This window comes from Amblyomma mixtum, chromosome 4, assembly GCF_055824585.1.
Source record: "Amblyomma mixtum isolate Tamu chromosome 4, ASM5582458v1, whole genome shotgun sequence".
NCBI classification, from domain to species: Eukaryota; Metazoa; Arthropoda; class Arachnida; order Ixodida; family Ixodidae; genus Amblyomma; species Amblyomma mixtum.
In genome coordinates, this window is record NC_143015.1 from 37,270,038 (window position 1) to 37,291,050 (window position 21,013).

General features: G+C 45.9%; 1 protein-coding gene across 1 annotated transcript in view; it reads left to right on the top strand.

Moving 5' to 3' along the window:
• Positions 1 to 20,358, top strand: part of LOC149346241 (uncharacterized) — a 32,932-nt gene extending 12,574 nt beyond the window's left edge. The window contains exons 4-9 of the mRNA XM_089541267.1: positions 543 to 708; positions 3,258 to 3,361; positions 5,885 to 6,047; positions 8,634 to 8,834; positions 13,215 to 13,352; positions 19,691 to 20,358. Coding sequence (XP_089397393.1) covers positions 543 to 708; positions 3,258 to 3,361; positions 5,885 to 6,047; positions 8,634 to 8,834; positions 13,215 to 13,352; positions 19,691 to 19,894 — 976 coding nt within the window. The 3' untranslated portion in view covers positions 19,895 to 20,358. The remainder of the gene's footprint in view (positions 1 to 542; positions 709 to 3,257; positions 3,362 to 5,884; positions 6,048 to 8,633; positions 8,835 to 13,214; positions 13,353 to 19,690) is intronic.
• The last annotated feature ends 655 nt before the right edge of the window (positions 20,359 to 21,013 follow it).

Sequence of the window (21,013 nt, forward strand, 5' to 3'; positions counted from 1 at the left end):
TACCAGTGGGTGCTTCGTGTATACCTATGTTTAGCGCATCGTTTGAAAGAAGAAAACCTGCAAGAAAAACTTGGTGCCTATAGTCCTTTAAGGCTGAGCTCACTTGAGCAGTCTACTCTTGGTTGCAAAGCGGAGCCCACTTCGTTTGTCCCCATTCTACTATTATCCTTATGGGTGCCGCTAGGGTACAATGTATCAGTGCTAAGCTTTTCACAATGCTTGTAGGCAATCTATCGAGAGGCGATAAACAGGTCCAGTGTCTTTTTTTTTCTTTTTACTATTCATCTCCTGTAACTGTGACGCCTCGCAGTTGTGAAAGAGTGTATTCCTAAATAAATAAATAAGGATAAACAAAGAAGAGGTTTTTAGCCTCCTTTTTTTTTCTCAGTACATTGAAACGCATTGGACGATCAGAGAAATTACAACCGACCTATTCTTTTCCAGATTCGCTCTTGGCTTCTCTATCCTTAATATTCACTTTATGTATTCCATAGAAATCTTGTTTTATGCTCAAACTTTTTTCTTGCAATCGATGCATACAGGGCGCTTGAAGACTTCGTCAACGGCCTCAGGAAGACGCAAGCGACACCCTGGGTGGAAGAAAAATTTTTGACAAATAAAGTGTACCACTGGGGAGCCATGAACGTTCACAAGGTGTACCTGGAAGGAAACGCGGCTATGCTCAAGAATGCACTTCAAGCGCTCAAGGTCTGTCTATCTCTCTCTCCCTCTTTTAGTTTGGTTGATGAGCAGTAAACGTGTTTAGGAAACTCACTCACTGATGGGCACGGTCATTTCACAGTCATTCAGTTTGCGTGAACAATGGCTTCTTCCAGTCTGCAGCTTATAAAAGAATGTCAGTAGAGCTTCCTTTGCGACTAACTGGGATGGATCTGAAAGCGACCACATTATGAATTTTAGCATGACATTCAAGTAAAAGGCGAGCGCTGGGACGCAAACGCATTTCGCGTTCAGATTATGCCCACAGAAATCTTTGGGGCACCGGAAAGCACATAGCAAGGCTCTCACGAATATTTGGGTCCGCCGTCCATGGTCTTCATAATCAGCATTTCCCTTCGCATCAGAAGACTTCCGCCTCCATGAGTCGCAAAGTGACAACGGGAGCCGCAATGTTGTCCATCAGCCATTTCATTATAATGCTCACTGCAGGGCACAGGGGCCAGCGTAATTTGAAACCTATTGTTTATTCTTACTTTGATTTGGTCGTTACGGAAGCCGTGACGAAGTAACACGAGATGGGGAGCAGGTGATAAATCACTAGTCACTGCCTGTCGTGCGGCGGTGCCGCTGGCTACCCTACCGCCGACGCCTACAGTCCCGGCCGAGTCATGGGGACTGTGTTCCCACAAACCGTCCCACAACCACCACACAATTTAACGCGGCAGTGTTTGAGCGGATGTTCCGGCGAAAAGCTGTGAGCGTTGTCACACTAATTCAGGATTGGTCGAGTGGGTGGTGAAGTCACACGAGGACCTCTGCAATGAAACAGTTTAAAACTCGAAGTTAAATTGTGAATATGAGGTCGTGCCAATACTGAAAGGTCATTATGCCGTATTTAAGGATATCAAGTAAATTAATGAGGCCGAAAAAAATTGCAGCAATTAGTTGATCACTCGTTCCTTTTCACTCAGACGCGCTAGCCGTAGGCCAAATCGAACCCGCTTAGCTACCAAATGCCGTACTTGCACGTACTATTCCGCGATGCAGACAAACATTCTCACGTCTTCGTATACTGCACTCCACCAGCGCATCAGAATGGCTGGAGATTTACACATGCGCGAGGAACTGGCAACCATTCTGGCGGCCGGTCCTGCGAAGCACAAGCCGCCCGCACCAAGGCGCACTGTTCACTGAACAGACTTAGATGAAAGGAAAATAAACTTTGCCACGACTGGGACTCGAACACGCGGCCCGTTGCGGCATAGACACGTTCGATAACTCTGTTAAAGAGAGTCCTTGAATGTCTGGTGGTGTATCACGGGGTCTATAGTCGGATACAACATAATAACGCAGCGGAATTTCCCGTCAACGGACGCCTTCCAGCCAATGGCGTGAGCCCATTCTCGTGACCCTGCTACGTGATAATGCAGGGAGCGTCGCCACAATGGAGAGAGGAGCCTATCCCCGACCATGGAGGGAGGGGACTATCCCCTTTCATCTACCGCTCTCAGCTTTGTCACACTAGCAGGGTCATGAGAATCGGCCGACGCCATTGGCTTGAAGGGGGTCCATTGACACGAAAAAACCGCTGTGTTCTTAAGTTGAATCTGGCTATAGTATGCCTACTCCTGTAATTAGTGTGTGTGAATAGAAAGGGGAGATTAATTATTCAAGAAAGTAACAAATAACCATTAACGCGGTCGCGTCATACTCTAAGGCGGATCATAAGTGTACCCCAAAATTTGTTTCACGCCAGGAGGTTAACGACCACACAACGCGCCAAGGCGTATCAAACGTGGCGTCCTGCTCCGTCATTGGTCATCATTGGTCCGCCACTGCTTTGTGGGCGGGTTTCTCCCCCACTAGGGCGATGTGAGTTCCCACGGCATTCGTCGCCTTAAAAAGTGGACAATGGCAGAGGAGCAAATTAAAAGTTAAGAAATCCTTCCCAAGGTCCCGTGACAACGCAGCACAGATTTTCGACAGCACCTTTTGCTAGGTCAACTTTTGTAAGATCCACAATGTGCGAGTTTTTCATTTCTATGGACTACACCGACGCGTCGCGAGCTAGTCCGCTGAGAGCACCTCAAGGAACTATCGCTGTAATATTGCCGCCTAAACTAACGATCGTGCTACGTAGAGGTAAAAGCGGCAAAATTAACGGAAGGTGGACTAAATTTCAGCATGCTTTTGAGCCGCTTATTCCGAAACTGTGGCGTCACAGAAAAATTGCGGCCAACGCTTCACTAGGCTTGCTGCTATAAATATGGTGGCGGTGTGTATCTTCAAAGCAGCGTGGTCAGAGAGCTTAGTAGAGCACAAAATGCTCGCAAAGGCATCAAATCGCAGTTCGCATTTGCTGTAACTTCTGGCCTTAAGCGTCGATATGTCGCTGCCCCGTCACGTTTGATGAACGAGCATTTTCAAGAAGCACATCTCACATTTCGTGCGTGACCGCTGGGCGATTGGGTCTTGAGGAGCGCTGACCGATGCTACTGGCTAGTTCTTCGGCAAACACTTGAATCGCGCCAGTGCTCTTGAAGTACCTTCCCGATAGAAGGCTTTTTTCTCGGCAGGAGGCGGTAACATTCTCGCGGCCTTTGCTTCGTCAGAGGCTAATTGCGCCATACACCTTCCTTGGCTGCTACGGGGGATGCCAGACTATCGGCCAAGAGATTAAGTGAGTATGTGTTTGCGTAGAGCTAGATCCACCATTCGAACCTTAGTTGCACTAGATTACTGTCGGCGATTTAAAAACATCATTGCTTTACCACAGGCCAGAATTGGCCTTCTCACCAGTTCATCTATATCGCATAAACACCACAAACACATGCGCTGCACTTAAAATATTGCCTACTTACTAGTGTCTTATGGCTTAGACATACATCAATGACAATCTGCTCAGCTTGTGGCAAAATGCGGACAGTTTGCGTCTAAGACATGCAGCTTTGACTGCGCCACAGTTAAAGCCGTAAAATGTTCCCCACGGAGCATGCACTCGAATGATAAGTCATACTGGACGGTTAATTTGTGTGGCGTCATAGATATTCTCATATCTACTTTGGAAGGGATCGCTGCTGGAGAAAGGGCAGTAAATGTGTTTCTCGACAGCACAAAGTCAACAAGGGGGAGGACAGAAGCCTCTGAGTCGCAGACAACGTTTCGACAAGAGAACTTGTCTGTCTGAGCAAATGATATATCACTGGCGGGTTTTAAATCAGGCATTATTCTGAGGGGGAAAAAACGTGAGGGGAAAGCTGGGGAGCCTGAACCTGAAAATCTTCTCTGGACAGAATGGCTGCTAAAGGGTACGAACTGGTTGGCCTGCCAGACCGTGATGAAGTAATACCCCAGTTCAACAGAAAGAAATCCAGTAACGAGGAGGGTGGAGAGATTGCGAACATGGGCTTTAAAGGCATGTGGAACCGGGAGAATAAACTCTTTCAAAGGGGTCGGAACATTGCCCTGATGCCTCCTTTCCAAGCTCACTGGTTAGTGAGGGTTACTCCCTGATACATGGCGAAAGTTTCTCGCCACTAACCAGTTTCTTCCGTGTAACATGCGAGGAAAACGTTATGGTATATGCTCTAGCGTGGCCCTTGCTCAAGCGAAGCTTGTGTCCACTCGGCATCGAGCTGCCTGCAAGCACTGGCAGTTGGCTTGGCTTTTTGTTCTTTATATTAATGATATTGTTCGCATCGATAGCACTGCTAAGTACATAATTTATGCAGATGACACTAGTCTGTTTTTTTCGGGTACTTCAACGGCTGATCTCGCAAATCGAGCTAATAAAACCTTAAAAGAAATAAATACTTGGACTGCTGATAATCACTTAAGAATTAACGTTAGTAAAACTGCAGCCGTCATGTTCCACCCACGTCACAAACACTTTGAACTTCCTCTAATTGAATTAAACAATACCAGAATAGAATTTGTGCAGTCTGTGAAAACTCTGGGCGTTTACTTTGCAGCAGATATGTCGTGGAATGACCATATTAATTACGTCGTTCAGAAACTTTCCAGAACAGTTGGTATCATGCGCCGCCATTGCTTTAATTTTCCTACGTCAGTCAACATGTTACTTTATCACTCTTTGTTCTCTTCCATAGCCAGCTACGGATGTATGGTGTGGGCAACAACAACAGCTGAAAATATTAACAAACTCACTGTCTTACAAAAACGTATTATACGCATTGCATGTAAAGTGCCGTATTTCTTCCACACTGCGAGCCTTTTCCACCGACACAACGTTATTCCAATGAAATCCATGTATAACTATAGGCTGTGCTATAAATATAAACTCGCCATAATGAAAAATGATGACTTCTTACTTACACTTGCTAGGTTAGAGCAAAGCAGAACTGTGTATGATACCCGCGCAGCAGAGCCTTGGAATGTTAAGAAATGCCGTACAAACTATGGCAAACAAATGTTGCAGCATACCTTACCGACACTTCTGAACCAGTTGTACTGCCACAAGAATCTTGATGTCTCCAATATTTCTCTGAAAGAATTGCCCCAAATATTCGTGTAGTTCTTTTTTTCTTGCTATTACCATTTTGAGTGCACCTGTCAGTTCTGCTGTCCTTTATTTTCTCCTCCCTGTGTTTGCCTTTATAGTCTCTTTGACCTAATATAGTTCTTTTTTCTTTTACAAGCAGAATGTACTGCTTACTGAAAGTACATGTGTCATTCTATGTACAGAACATACGAGTTTTTTCTTACAATTTGTTTGATGTCCTATTCCGCCGCCGTTAATGCTGCACTGTAAGAGGCAGCCAGGACCTCTCAAGCTGTCTATACAGCTTTTTCCCTGGCTGTCCTCGCAACACCTAGTTGCGGAAATAAACCTTCAAACCTTCAAACTACAGGTGTGAAATCTTTTTCCCTCTCAGTACTTTGCTGCATTTCCGAAAAGTACGCAGATACTAAGAGTGTTCTTGTTGTGCGTAAGACTCTCTTCGAATCACTTAGAGCCAAGCCTGCTCGACAGGAGCTTAAAAGTAATGATTTTCTGTACGGCTGAACATTGCGGAGGATCTCGCTTAGGTCTACCGACGACACAGAACAGAAAATATCCAGAAACAGCAGGAGACGTACCAGAAGACCAACTCAGAACTATGCCACCAAAAAGTTCACTTTAAAGACGGCGAATAAGCGCGCTTGCCTATTTGTTCACACCACTGACTTTTTGTATCCGCAGGTCCGTGTTCACACCAGACGCCATTGTTATCCTGGGGCACATGTCCTTCCAACCTTATGCGATTTCGGGCCAGATTTCCAACTTCAGGTGCATCATAATGCCACCAAACATCTACCAGATACCAGCCGCTGTGCGCAACCTGGCACCTTACGCGCATACATACGTAAGTGTTCCTGGTGATAATAATTCTGATCACGCGAGCCCTTCCTCTAGATATGCCAAAAAATAGATGCCATCTACGGTTCTTCCCGTTCACCTTCACTAGAAATCGCCCATATTCGGGGCTGTACGATGTTTTTGCAGAGAATGAAAAAAAAAACCTTTCAGTTCTCTAGGTCATAGAAGCCATTGGAGCCAATCTGTTCCAGGCCTGCTGTTTTATTGATGAAAAATAGTGTCAGGAAAATCTAGCGCTTGCTTTATCAACCCTTCGAGTGTAGGCATGAAAGGATGAAATGTAGGTCTTCGTATAGCATGTTTGCTTCTTGACTGGACCCAGAAAAATACAAAAAATCGCGTCAAAAGGTCCGACAAGAATGCAGACGCGACATCAGTGGAGTGAGGCAACGGAAGTGATGCAAACATGCAAATAGAGAAAAAATTGATAATGCAAGCAAGAATATTGGTTTCAGATCACGTGTAGTTAAAGCAATATTAAAAAGATATCACATTATTCCAGATTCATAGTAACGGACAAGGCACAAAAAAGACGCCATTTGTGACACTCACTCCAGTGCTACCAGGGATAAGAGGCAGAGCATGGAATATATGACGCTTACCAGGGACCTCAGCAGAAAGTGGTAGCTCTTTTGAGGGGTTTAACGTCCCAGTGCGACATATGGGCTACGAGAGAGGGCTCCGGGTCAGTTTCGACTACCTATGCCTCTTTAATGTGCATCGAGATTGCAGAGCTCACGGGCGTTTTTCCGTTCCCCGCTATCTACACTCGTTAACCACGGTAGGGATGTAATCCTGCGACACTGGCATCAGTAGCCGTACGCCAAACACTTAGACACTCTGGTGCGCAATAGAAAGCAAATCAAGACATATTAATGCGGCAGCACTTCGGTTCGTTTCTTCCAAAACCCAACCGGTTTCTCTGTAACGAAATTTCCAGGTTTGGTCAAGGGTGTTGTTATATCATCAGCGCGCTCAAAGTTGAAATTGTTAGGAGTGATTGTTCGAGTACCTTCCATTCGATTATCATAATGGATTTTACTATCGCGACCCAATCTACCACTTTAATTCACCTACTAATCGCCACTCATCCACATTAAACCACCAACAAATGCACAATAACCCACATTATTCTGCCCACCAATCACCAATAATGTCCCCGCAAATCCCAACTAATCCGTCTTAATCCATTTTCTGGGGTGATAAATTAAAATTGTTTTTTGCGGAAACGGAACGCCGCAGTAAGTGCCTCAAATCTCGGTGGACACCGGAACTGCGCCGTAAGCGAAGGGATAAACGAGGGAGTGAAAGAAGAAAGATGGAAAGAGGTGCCGTAGTGAAGAGCTCCGGAATAATTTCGACCACCTGACAATTTCAGATGTGCGCGACATCGCACAGCACACGGGCGCCTTTCACGTTTCGCCTCCATCGTAACGCAACCGCCGCGGCCTGCCTGATTCCAAATGTTGATGGTCTTTTTGAATATTTCGGGGTGGGTCAATTTCTAAACGCTGTTAGGTTTTCTTTTTTAAGAACGTGGATAGGAAGGCCCAAGTTCTTACAAGGGCGAATGCTGGGTTCTAACAAAAATGTGCCTCAACTGCACGAAACAGATGTTGTTAGTGCGAAAGCAATTCTAGTCTACCCCCACCGCTTTGGGATGTCTGACACGAAGAAAATTACTCAGCCATACTCAGTACGGGAATGGGTGCGCATGGTAATGGACCAAGCAAAGCTGAATATTGGGGATGGCCATGCAGGATAATGATGGCAACATACTTTATGGCACATGAGGCATGTCCGTAAAATGGTTAGGACCACCAGAAAACCGACCTTAAATGACCTTGACCGCTTTAGAGACGTGTGGGACACCAAGCTGAGCTCAATGTGGGGATGGCCGTGCAGTGTAATGCCGGCAACACACTGCATGGCACACGAGGGTATGTCCCAGATATGGTCAGAAAGCCTTAAATTTGCCCTGGAATAATCTTGGCGGAATTTCACGGCTACTGAATGTGGTTGTGCTCGGGTGGAAGACCGACTTCACTTTAACTCAAAATGGAATTGGCCCCCCTCGAAAAATTTGGTTGTCCTGTCCCCTAAAACCTGTAACGTGAGTTGATGTACGTTCGGAACCGACCTGGCATACCCCTTAAATGGCTTGGCCCCCCTCAGAAATTCAGGTGGCCCGCCACGGAAAATTTGACAATTTAGCTCCCCAGGTTCAGAACCGACCAGGGACACCATCAAAATCGGCTTTGCCCATTTGGGTGGCCCACCCACGAAAGTTTGGAGATTCCTTTCTTAAAAATATTGGAAGGATTAGGCTCCGTTGATTTTGAGGAAGCGATATGCGCCTAAATGTCTCCTTCGACCTGTGGCTAACACATTCGCGCTTTAGAGTGGTTAGTGGTAGTGTCCATCTGCAAAAAACAGTGCTGTCGCACAATATTATTTGCATAGCAAGGCAAAGCCGCCAGCCATATTTTTAAATACATTCCTGAATGTTGGACAGTGGTCTCTACATTGAATGAATCGCAGCTAATCTTACTTTTCGATTTTCGTTTCGCAGTACGAAGGATGCAAGTTGGCAGAATGCCTGCGAATTGAACACAAGTTAGGGGTCCCCATCGGTGTCTCCCTAACCCTGAAGGGACGCTGGTGGGTGCCACGCACCGACGACGAAAAGTCAACCCCATCGGCAATCGGCAGCTACGGGTTGTACCAGGAGTGCGATCTAAGGTCGTTCGACCAAGACTCGATTGCGGGTGTGGTGAGTGGGCAGCGCTTTGGAGTGACCTAAAACGCAGAAGCATGCACGATTAACGCTTGGGTGCGCTAGCACTAAAACCCCCTTTCTCAGATGTCGCGCACTGTTTGTTTGTCCCAAGCCTAAAGGCAGATCGCCCATCTGCCGTGGTGGACAGGTGGCAACCTGCCTGTAGGCTTGATGGCCAGCTGAGAAAAAATTCAGGGGGTACTTTGACCATCTACTTAAATAAAGAGCGCGAGGCGAAACCCTTTCGACGCAACTTTGGCTGCACGGCTGTGGGCACACGCGGGGCGGCTATGGGGCAACTTGGATTGGCTAGCAATGACTAATTATTCATGACGCATGGCTACCTAGTCATGACTATTAATGAATGGTTAATGACAAACTATTCATGATTGGTTAATGACTAAGTAGTCATGAATAATTAGTTGATGACTGGTTAATATTTAGTTAGTCATGACTAATTATTTGGTGCCTAAGAAATCATGATTGGTTCATTTCTAACTATTTATGACTGGTTAATGACTAACTAATCATGACTGGTACCAGTCATGACTCGCTAGTAATGACTGGTTAATGATTAGTTAGTCATGACTTGTGACTGGTAATGACTGTTTCCCTTTCAGTTCAGATGTAACTGACGGACGGACGGACAGGGTCATGGCCGCGAGGGAAGCCTTTAAAGGCTTCCGCCTTAAAACACTTTACGGCGAAACACACTGTGGCCGCCAGTGGGTCTCGAGCCCATGGTGGCGCGAACACATCAACTTCGCTTGTCACTGCATGAGACCACTACCGGGTGTTTTTTTTAGGCGTTCCTAAATTTAAAAAGAAAAGGTAAATTGCTTTAGATTTATTTTAGCACTGCGGCTAAGTGGAGGCTACGGCGGGCGCCAAGCAAGAGGAAAACTGCTTTAATTAGTTCGCTGTTTAACTAAATATGTTAATAAACTTTTCTAATTTTTATTTTAGGGGGTATGTTGTATTGGCAGAATTCAAGGTCGTCCTCCAAAGAGTCCAACCGAGAAAAAAAAACTTGAAATAAAAATTTTTCACGCACGTTACGAGGCGCGAAAAAGTCACCCCGGTAGGCATCTTCACACCGTAAAGCAGCGGCGGTGAGCGCCTCTGACGTAGTTCAATCCGCCCTGCGCTGTGTCACACGGCTGATGTCACCTGAAGCCCGGACGGGCGGCCTGCTCTATCGCTGCCTGTTTCGCTTCGCTCCGCGGCCTCTCGGAATGCCGCTTTGGAACAAAAACGCACTGTCATTGCGCTTGCGATGCCACCTCAGGGTGACTACGAGAACGTTGTCGCTGGTGGAACCGGCAGAAATAAATGCTTGAGACACTTGCAACTGCTGAGTGCGCAAAGTGAACAGCTGCGGCAAAACTTTTTTTCGCTAACTCTGCCCAAGCGCCTTAGATGTATTATCTGCCTTGACGCCCTGATTGGAAACACCTTCCGCGTGAAGACCCTTTGCGAAGAACTATTGTGGTTGGCCACATCTCCGGGGGGATTTAATTTCATTTTCTCTTCAAGGCACTTGTTCCGATCGAGGCAGAATACGAAGTCGCTCGATAATTGAGCTGTCACCCAATCTTAACGTTCTAGATGGTGTTTGAAGTGACGCTTTGGTGCCTCACAATTAACTTGCTGACAGAACATGCAACGTGCAGTGCCTGATAAATTTCACTACTGAAATAAGTCTTGCTAATCGGTCTCCACAGCGACGTTGCCTATTTTTAAAACCTACTTGACGCAAGCGAACGTCCATATCATGATTGATTGACAGCAATCTTCTGGCATTGAAAACAGAGAACTCTGAAGTTGAACAGACAAAACAAGAAATTGATTGTTTACCTTCCAGCAGTTAAGCAACGTGTCCAGGTTTAACGGAAAGACTTTATCGAAGTATTGCATTAGTGGCAAAATTACAATTTGTGGACTGGCGTGTAAACTGGGAAGCGGTGCTAGAAGCACACAGAACCTTTACAAGAAATGCCCGAAATGCTGTCCCTCGGCAGCAACACACATCATGTATCGCTCGGGTACAGAATCAAGTACCCGCATCAGCACTGCAGGCTCAACTGCAGCTCATGCTGTGATGATCCTCGTCTTAGGCTCTCTACACTGGCAGGCTCATCTATGAAAGCTTGGTTTTTTCTTCGTGAGTTTCTTCGTGAGTTTCTTCGCAGTACTTTTTCCCAGTCAGTGACTCTTCATAAAAGTATGGGCCGATGATTTGTCCATTGAAAATGCCCCACCAAACGTTCACTGCCCACCTCTGTTGGTGTTTGTGGGCTCGAAGCCAGTGAGGGTTCACATCAGCCCAGTAATGGACATTGTGCAGGTTCACAGACGAATTGCGACAGAACTGTGCTTCATCCGTCCAGATCACCTTGTGTAAAACGCAAGGATCTCTGTCGTACTGATCAGGGCCCAGTTACAGTAATCCTGCCTTCGTTCAAAGTCTGTCGTACTCAGCTGCTGGTGAAGACTCACAGGAAAAGGATACATGCAGTGCTTGACAAGGACTCTCCATACTGGCATCATGCTTGAACCTGCGCATTGGGCTGTCTGTCGAATGCTGGCTTCTGGCTTCGCTCTTACGAACGCAATCACACCGATTTCAAACTCTTCATCCGAAACATACGTTTTAGACCTCTTTGCTGATGACACAGAAGCTGTACAAGCAAATTTGTTGAAAATCCTCTTAAATGATGTCTCCGCTAGAAGGTGACGCCCCGGGTGCTTGGAAGCATAGAACTTCGCCGCCAGACGCTTTCTCTTGGCCATTGTAACATATGCGACAACCATGTCTACTTTTTCTTACGTGGATAGCCTTCCCTCACTCCGCGACGGCATTTCGAGGCCGATGCTGTGACACACCACACGCGCAAATGACTCGAGCCTTTATTTTTGCCCCTTCCGCAAACGCTACGGCCCGCTGTCCCTCTGAGGTCGGATCGCAAGCGCAATGACCGTGCGTTTTTGGTCCAACGCGGCATTCCGTGAGGCCGCTGAGCGAAGCGAAACGGGCAGCGATACCGCCAGCCGCCCATCTATGCTTCAGGCGACGTCAACCGTGCGACACAAAGCGCAGGGCGGAGTGAACTACGTCATAGGCGCTCACAGACGCTGTGTAACAGTGCGAAGCTGCCTACCAGGGTGACTTTTTCTGGCTTCGTAACGCACGCAAAAAATTTTCCTGAAAATTTTTTTTCTTGGCTGGACAGTCTGGAAGATGATGTCCAATTCTGCTAATACAACATATCCCCTAAAATAAAATTTATAATAGTTAATTAACGTATTCGGTTAATCAGCGAACTAATTAAAGTAGTTTGCCTCTTACCTGGCGTCCGCCGTAGCTTTCTGTATAGCCCCAGGGTTAAAATAAATCTAAAGGAATATACCTTTCTTTTAAAATTTTGGACCTAAAAGAACACCCGGTATATATGATCGCCCCACCCGATCGCCCCGCGTGTTTGTCAGTTGGTCGCATTGTGCTTTGGATGTCGAAACTGTGTGCTCAGACTGAATCGACTCGTCATAAACGCGTGAAGCGTTCAAAAAGTTGGTTTCGTTTTCGACAACACGCTTAGCAGGCACAAGTATGTCTGCAACGGTCTTCTCCATTACGTTTTATCATTCTGCGGTGCATGAAAAAGAGTCATTAACTATTTCTTGCCCTGTGTCGTGATTTCACCGCATGCATTTTGCATGCCGTATAGTACTCATTACCCTACTGCATGAGAGATTTTGTGTCAGCACGCTCTCAATTGCCAGCGCTTTGCAGTATAAATATTTGGCGGCATTATGATCACGCTGTGCATAGAAAATGAGGTGACAGTGTGTGACTTTTAGTCAACGATCAACAATTCCTCGTCTGTCATATTTCTCAAGAGTGTTTCGTGAAAAACACGAAGCAGTTTGTTGGATAGCAAAATTGACTACCCTTCGAGGCTCCTTCGAGGCCTTCGAGGCCTCCTCCTTTGAGGCCTTCAATATGGCCCTTCACACAGCTCAGACTACAGGGAAAAAAATGGACCAAATGCTAATTGTTGGACATCGGCGACATATCGGTTTCTCAAGATTTAATGGCGCTAACGAAATTTTTATACTGAAATATGAATGCAAGTGCATTAGGTGGCAGAATGCAGACATACCGATTTTTCTGTGATTCTTTCAAAGGCTAAGCAAGTGACTGGAACCTTATTCTGCGTTGAATTATAGTGCATTGTTGATCATTCATAAAAACATTTACTAGGAAAGAGAAGGCGCTCCACGAATCGTTATTTTCCGAGTACATGATATGCGACAGTACCTTGAAAATTTTGCACTTGTGCTGGCTACTTTTCTCTCTCTCCTTGAATAAAGGTTTGCAATATGACAGACACAGATTACGCCAAGAATGTACAACTCGACCAGGAGGCTCAAGCATTGACCACGTATGACAAAAGACCTGGCTTCAAACAGACCTTCACTTTCGACAACCATCAGACATACATGCAAAAGGTGGGTTCGACTTCAATTCATAGAGTACCAGAAAGTAGTGTTTCGTAAAGAGTCATATCAGTCGGTTGTGGCGTCAGTCGTGCAATAAAGACCAGGCGGTAGGTGCACGGTGTACTAGGGTGCAAACAACCATTCACAGCAGGTACGGTAGACTTAGTCGCGGGAGCGACGCCAATCATCCTTATGACGACTGAGGCACATGAATAATGCTGTTTCGCCAATTTGCAGCTGCGAGCCAGTTAGTTTTATTTCAGTGCGGTAGCACTATATGCCTCGCTAACGGAAAAACCATTCAGTCTACAAATGAAGCCTTGAAGTAGATCGGGTAAACTCGGAAGAGCGCCGCGCCAGCTGCAGGCTGCAGCCCATGGGAGGAAGCTCTGGTAAGCTGTGTGGGGTGTCGTGGCAGTTGCAGCCAATGAACAGAAGAGGGATAAACTTCATTCGCAAAGACTTCTCGATGGGGACAGTGTGGTTCGCTCCGGACTTCTTTCGTCTAGTCCGGGACCCTCGGGATACGGCCGCCGCACATGCTCGCTCTATAGATCTCTCCAATAAGGGCTCCATGGGCGTTGCCGCATCTCTCGCTGGGCCACTGTGTGCACCCCACGCTAGCACAGTGGAAGCGGCAGCGGAAACGGACTGCGGCAGCCCAGAGAGAAGGTGTTCTGGCACTATCCTCGCCCGATGTAATGGTCTATAAAGGCGAGCTGGTCCTCCCGGACCGTGCTGGTCAAGGCCTCCTCCAACTGCTCCACACATATAGGAAAAAGAAATTTAGCGATCACTGTGGCACCCGCACTAGGAGTTCTTTTGCTTGAGACGTCATCAGCGCCGGTAACGTTCGTTAGCGTATCAAACGCACCGTCGTACACCGTCACTTGTCGGCGTCAACAGCGGACCGCCAGAGCGACATGGGCTTGGGACGTGCTTATGCAGAGAAATTTCATCATGGGTGCCTTTCTGCCTCGACCAGCGCAAATTTACCGATGGCCTACACTCTAAGAAAAAAAAAAAAACGCCTTGAGGGTGATCAAAGACAACTTTAGTGCTCAGAAGGCCCCGTTAGTACCAAGGTTTGCACACGGCACTCCTCTTGCCGAAAATATGTGCTGTGGGCAAAACTACAGAGTAACTGCTGAGGAAGAGACTGACAGGGACACGAGCCGAAGCATAGCAGCAGTTGCATTCACGCGGCGACAAACATCGCGACGCCCTTCAAAACTGGACCTCTCGCTTCAGACTGATTCCGTCGTTTTTACTGTCTTTTTCAGCGCGTTGACTGGCCTTAAAAGGGGGCACCGGTCTTCCAATTCTTCTCATTTTGCGCGTGACAAAAGCTATTAGTGAAACATTTGCTTTATCTCTCATTTAGAGTTACGATTCCGCCGCTTTTAGGTTTAAGAGGTGCGTCGGGTTGCTGACAAAACATCTTTCCTGTCCTATCAACCAGATGGCAGGCTCACCTTATCGTTTATTTATTTATTTATTTATTTATTCAATATACCTTACAGGGCCCAGAAGGGCATTGAGTAAGGGGGGCAAAAACAATAGATTAAGCAAATAGGAAGAATAAATTAAAAACAACGCGTGATACAAGGCAAGAATTAAACACAATTATAAATAAATATACAGGGCAAACGTAAGCAAAAGACATACATCACCGCGAGCAACAAAAATTAAAATAGTAGCAAGAATGCATCGCATGTGCCCAATACACATCAAAAGAAAAAGCAGTAGCCATAAAAAAACATACAAATGGTTGAAATTGCACAAGAAACCAAAACTTTGTAAAATAACAACGAGAAGAAAAGGGAACCAAGGACACAGAACAACCTGAAGCAAGACACAATGTCGTGAAAATGTTTGTGCAGTTGGTCTTGAAAGGATTGGTGGTTGCCGATAGATGCGATACAGTTGGGGAGATCATTCCAAAGAATAATGGCACGTGGAAGTGCAGATGAATTGAATGCTAAGGTTCTTCCGTAAATGCGTTTAATGCTATACTGATTATGTAGGCGGCGTGAAATGCGTGAATGCTCTTCGAGGGGCAAGGGAGATGGCCTGGTACTCTGACGATATTTATGAAGTAAGCATAAAAGAGCGATGGAGCGACGAATATGTAATGGTTCGAGGGAGATATCAAGTTTAATCTTAGTGATACTGGACTGGGGGTGGTACTTTTGTGTGATGAAACGAGCGGCTCTATTTTGTACGGATTCAAGCATGTTGATCAGGTAATTTTGATAAGGGGACCACATAGGTGAAGCAAATTCTAGTTGAGGACGCACGATTGTTAAGTAAGCGACTTTTCTCACGTTATTAGGGGCGTTTCGCAAGTTCCGGCGCAGGTACCCAAGTGATCTTGAAGCTTTGGCACAGATGGATTGAATGTGTGTGGCCCATGAAAGATTATCCGTGAGGTGAATACCTAGATACTTATAAAATGATGCCCGAGACACTGCGATACCTTCAATGGAGTACGAGAAATTAGAATTAGTACGCTTGCGGGTGAAAGAGATGACCTTGCATTTAGATGAGTTGAGCATCATTTGCCATTTACTACACCAATTTGAAATCAATTTCAGGTCAGTTTGGAGGGCAAGGTGATCATGCATAGAATTAATGGGCCGGTAAATGATGCAGTCGTCAGCAAAGAGTCGTATAGAAGAAGATATGTCTGCGGGCAAGTCGTTAATGTATATTAGAAACAATAAGGGGCCAAGAACACTGCCTTGGGGTACGCCAGACTCTACATCACTGAGTGGGGAGGTGAAATTGTTAACTGTAGTGAACTGCTGGCGAAATGAAAGAAAGTTACGTAGCCATGACAGTGTTAAAGCATCTAGGCACATAGCAGACAATTTTGAGAACAAGCGGGAATGTGCAACACGGTCGAAGGCTTTAGCAAAATCTAAAAAGATACAGTCAGTTTGAAGGTTAGCATCCATGTTGAAATGCAAGTCAGTCGTAAATTCTAGCAGTAGGGTGTCACAAGAAAAACCTTTTCGGAAGCCGTGCTGATTAGGAAAAAAGAAAGAATTAAGTTCCAGATGGCAGTAAATGTGAGAAGCGATAACATGCTCGAGTAATTTACAGCAAATGCAGGTTAGCGAAATGGGGCGGTAGTTTTCTGGTGAATTTCTGTTTCCACTTTTGAACACTGGAACGATCTTAGCAATTTTCCAATCTGTAGGAAGTAAACCGGATGATAATGATTGCTGATAGATGAGGCATAGAATTTCACTGGAGATCGATACGGTGTTTTTCAATATTTTAGAATTTATGTTGTCAACACCTGCTGATATTTCAGCGTGTCTGTGCACGCTGAACTATAAAAATAGGGAATGTGAAAAACAGCGCTCGACGTCACGCAAAAAAACTAGCGGTTAACGTATGTAAGTGCGAAGGTGCTTGTGGTACGTTGACAGCGTCGATTTATACTATTCTCTAACCATATCTCTCAAGGCCACGAGCAGCGTCGTGGTGGCCGGAAAGAGTGAAGGAGGCAGCAATTCGGCGGCGTCGGATTTCGCTCGCTGTCGTCGCCGAATGCCCCAACTGTGAACGAGCCATAAGGCCATTGCGAGCACTGCCGCTGTCTGTGCCAAAGCGGATAGGCACTTCCATGCGAGAAAAAGGCTTTGTGGAACCGAAGCGACAGGCAGCTGAGAAAGTGTATAAACAATACTATGAGCTTCAATACGCGTCTAATGTGAGTTGCTAGCGCTGGCGTTATGCCAGTATACGCAATTTCATTTCATTGCCATTTGTTTACCACACTTAGCGAAGTGGTGAGTTGGAAACACTCCTTTCTCCGTCGCCGCTACCCACCAGTACCGAGAAATGAATTGAACCATGACCTCTGTATTTGTTTTCAACAGGCCACAATGTGTAGCTGCCAGTTGCTACAATTAAGACCACCTTGCCCGCACAAAATAAATTAAAGCAAGGATTTGTGGTTGTACACTACCGACTATAAGGTACACACGGTTAGGTACTTCTTATTTCGGAAAAAAAAAAACGGGATTTATAGCGGTGTGCGTGTGCTTTAAGCCTTACCGTAGCTTGTTGGCTAACTGCTAGCATCGTTGGGATATTTGACAGACGTACATTTGATTTTACTTTTTTTCTTGAGGAGCAGCGGTGGAGTCCGCTCTTCTTGTAATAAAATCTCGATCCATCGCCTACTCTGGATGGCCTGCTGTAGGGCGACCAATCTTCTTTTTCGCGCAAAAGTTATCGAGTAACATGACATTTGTTCGTTGAGATTTGGTTATCGCGCGATTTGCATGAAGCGTTGGAGCGCCACTTCGAAGTTTAAAAAAAATTGTTGAAAAATCAGTCGTGCAGAATGTGATGCTTGTCTAGCAATGTTAGACGTGCTTTTGCAACTCTCATTATGGGTAACAGAACCGACATGACTTGGTTATGCTGCGTGCAGTCTAGCCTCCGGACTCGGCAGCTTTTTTCACGACCCGCTTATTACATGAGCAAATAAGCACATCATCATGAAGTGCTTGCGGAATTTCCTACCTCTCATGATGTGTCTCCAAACAAAGCAAAAACTTTCATGAATTTTTATATAGATAGAAGCACTTAAACGCATGTGTTTGCAGTATGCTGCAAACATTTCTTACTTTCTTTTCTGTGCTCACCTCCATGTCTGCCACCGCAAAATGAATCTCAGCTTTGAGACCGGTGTAGCTGTCTGGCACGGGGTCAAGAACTTGAACTCTAAAATCTGCACCCGGACGGCAATGAGAAAATTTGCGTTTTCGTGAGAGCGTGGCACGTGCAACACACCTCCCGTCGCGGCGTCTGCGTGCGGGAGGTGTGTTCCACCTGCCGAACTGTGGCTTCGCAGAGCTGAGCTTAATCGCGGTGGCAGAGCAATGTAGGAGTGTACAGGAAGTGTTCGCCGGATATCCCTGACTGGGGAAATCTCCAGCGCCGCGACTTATTTCTGCACTCAAAACCAGTCGGGCGGCCGTGCTGAACGGCTTTTCTTGTGCAGAGATGCTGACCTCCAGATTTTTCCAGCCCATTCGTTATATGAGTGTGCACGCAGTTTTTGACCCTGTTCTGATGCCTGACCCTCACGCTATGCTCCACGGCGCTGTCACCACTAAACCTGTTACATGGCCAGCGTTTGCAACCTTTTTGCGTTCTACGCATGACGAGTGTGTGACTCGCTCCTTCTCGCTCCCAGCCAATTGCAGGCTGAGCTAATATTGCGAACACGTGGATCCAAAGCGAAATCAAAAGCGAAACTAACACCGCTGCGGGTGCTCAATCTCCTCAAGAGCAGCCATATTGGCTTACCAGTAGCGCCCACCATAGCCAGTGAAAGTTTCGAATAAGTGCCAACCTCTCCTCGAGCTAATGCTAAATCAATAGTGAGGATTACTTCCAGCAAACTAAACCGAAAACAGCCGAGAACGAAAGAGTGGTTCTTGCACTCGAAGTCTTTGGAAATCTTAAGGTTGTTTCAAGTAAAGGCGGCTTTTTTTGCGCAGTGATTTCTTTGTACAACAGGGTGACTATATTGGCTCAGTCAAGGAATAATCTTTCAAATGTTTCTTAAATCCTAGCCTACAAACACTACTACAAACACTGTTCTCACTATGCGACTACGTGCCGAGATGCCCTGCGGGCTTCGCTGGGATTGATATTTCGAAATGCGAGTCATTTTGTTGCACCATTTCCTTGCAGATTTGAGGGCCAGCTGCTGAGGACAAGAAGCTAGGCTTCATCATTTAAGCCTTGAAGCTGCCTTCAGCTGTGGTGCCTGCATGCTCATTTGTGACATGCAGTTTTTCGAGTATCCGCTTGATAGCCTTATTTAGAGCCTTAAAACACTGGCGCATGTGAATCAGGATCTTAACTGCCGACTTTATTTGCACGACACAAGCGACTTAGCTTACAGCGCCATCGAATGCAACTCAGTAGGAGGAAATTCCAGCATGCGTGGTGAATGTGTGGAGTTGGCTGACTTTACTATGGGAGCGAGCAGCTGTGCCGGGAATTGCTTAACGTTCAGAGACCTGATCTTTGTTAAAAGGTGGCTCTCTTCTAAGCTGCAAATGTTGTCAGTCAACTGTGCCAAACTTTGTTCCCCATCCGCCAGAATTCAAAAACTCGCGGCAAGAATCTCTTCGCATCTTGCAACACTTGATGCTATTGTTTTGTCCATGCGTAGCGCCCTGGTCCTCCTTAGCGCTGTTTTGCGTCATGGAGTAGCCATGGATAGTGCTAAATTTGATAACGAAAGCTTCTAGCCGGCTTATGTTACGACGCCGACTGACGGCTCCTTTATGGTGTTCCGACGAACGCAGCTGTGCGACGCCAAGTACAACCTGACTCATGTCGTCTTCACCGTTGCTGCTTACGACGTCAACTACGACAGCGTTACGATGGAGTGCCAGCGGACGCAGGTCCTCGGCCGCTACGTGCGGACAGTGAGGATGAGGCGGCTCGGCCGTTTCCTCAACGACAACTACACGGACTCGTCCAAACACCCGTTGTGCCTCGCACTGTAATGAATTTCAGTCCTCAGTTGTTCACTGATTTTTTTTATTTTATTTGGTTTCTTGCTTCCCACTAACAAAATATGTATTTCTCGATATGCCCTGCTGTATTAACCCAACCGTGCTTCTGCATCCATTATTCCTCGGTGTCACATTCCACGAAAATCTCTTATGGAATGCTCACATTCACACACTTAGAACTGACCTCTCTCGTGCCTTAGGCATCTTAAACAGACTGAGATGTTACCTGCCAGCTTCTATCAAACGACTGGTGTGCTACTCTCTTATACATTCACGTTTTAGCTATTGCTCTCTTGTGTGGCCAACCACGATGAAAACAAATTTAGATTCCCTAGTATCAATACAAAAAAGACCAATACGCGCTATCGGTAACTTAGAGCTGTCCTCTAGTTGTGCGCCCTACTATGAATCGTATGGAATACTCCAAATGCCTCAGTTCTACAAATACAGACTAAGCCTCGAAGTTTATCGCCAATACCGGTTGGATAAATCTACCCTTTAAACAAAATACCAGGAAAAAAGAAGTGTGTACGATTTAAGGAAGAACATCATAGTCATGCCCCGAGCTCGAACCAACTATGGGCATCAAATATTAAGCTGTCAGATAGCAGATTTAATAAACAGCTGTCCAGTCATTCATGACCTATTAGCCAAAAATAGTTTCACTAAACAGGTTTAAGAAAACACTGAAGAGGTTATTCTTAAAGGAATACTAGTGTTTCATGTTTTCATGTTTTTCTTTTTTTTTCAATTTGTTTCGTGTGCTTCAAGTTCGATAGTGTACATGTATTTTATGTTTGGAAGTGTTTTGTAAACATGCATTCCTAATAGACGTTGTGCACTTATTCTTGTATTCCGTTGCTGTGCATATTCTTGCACTGTAAAAAAAATATAGTAAGGGTGTGGGGGGATACAGGTTCATCTTAGACATTTCTCTGCAAACACCTAACACTCTGCATGAGTGTCAAACCGCTGCTTGCCACAGGGTGGCGTGACCTCGTCAGGCACTTTTCCGCCTTTTCTCACGTCTCCCAAGACAATAGTTTTGTATTATTGTTTTGAATAAAGATGATTTATGATGATAACGATGATTTTAGCTTGTTCTCACCT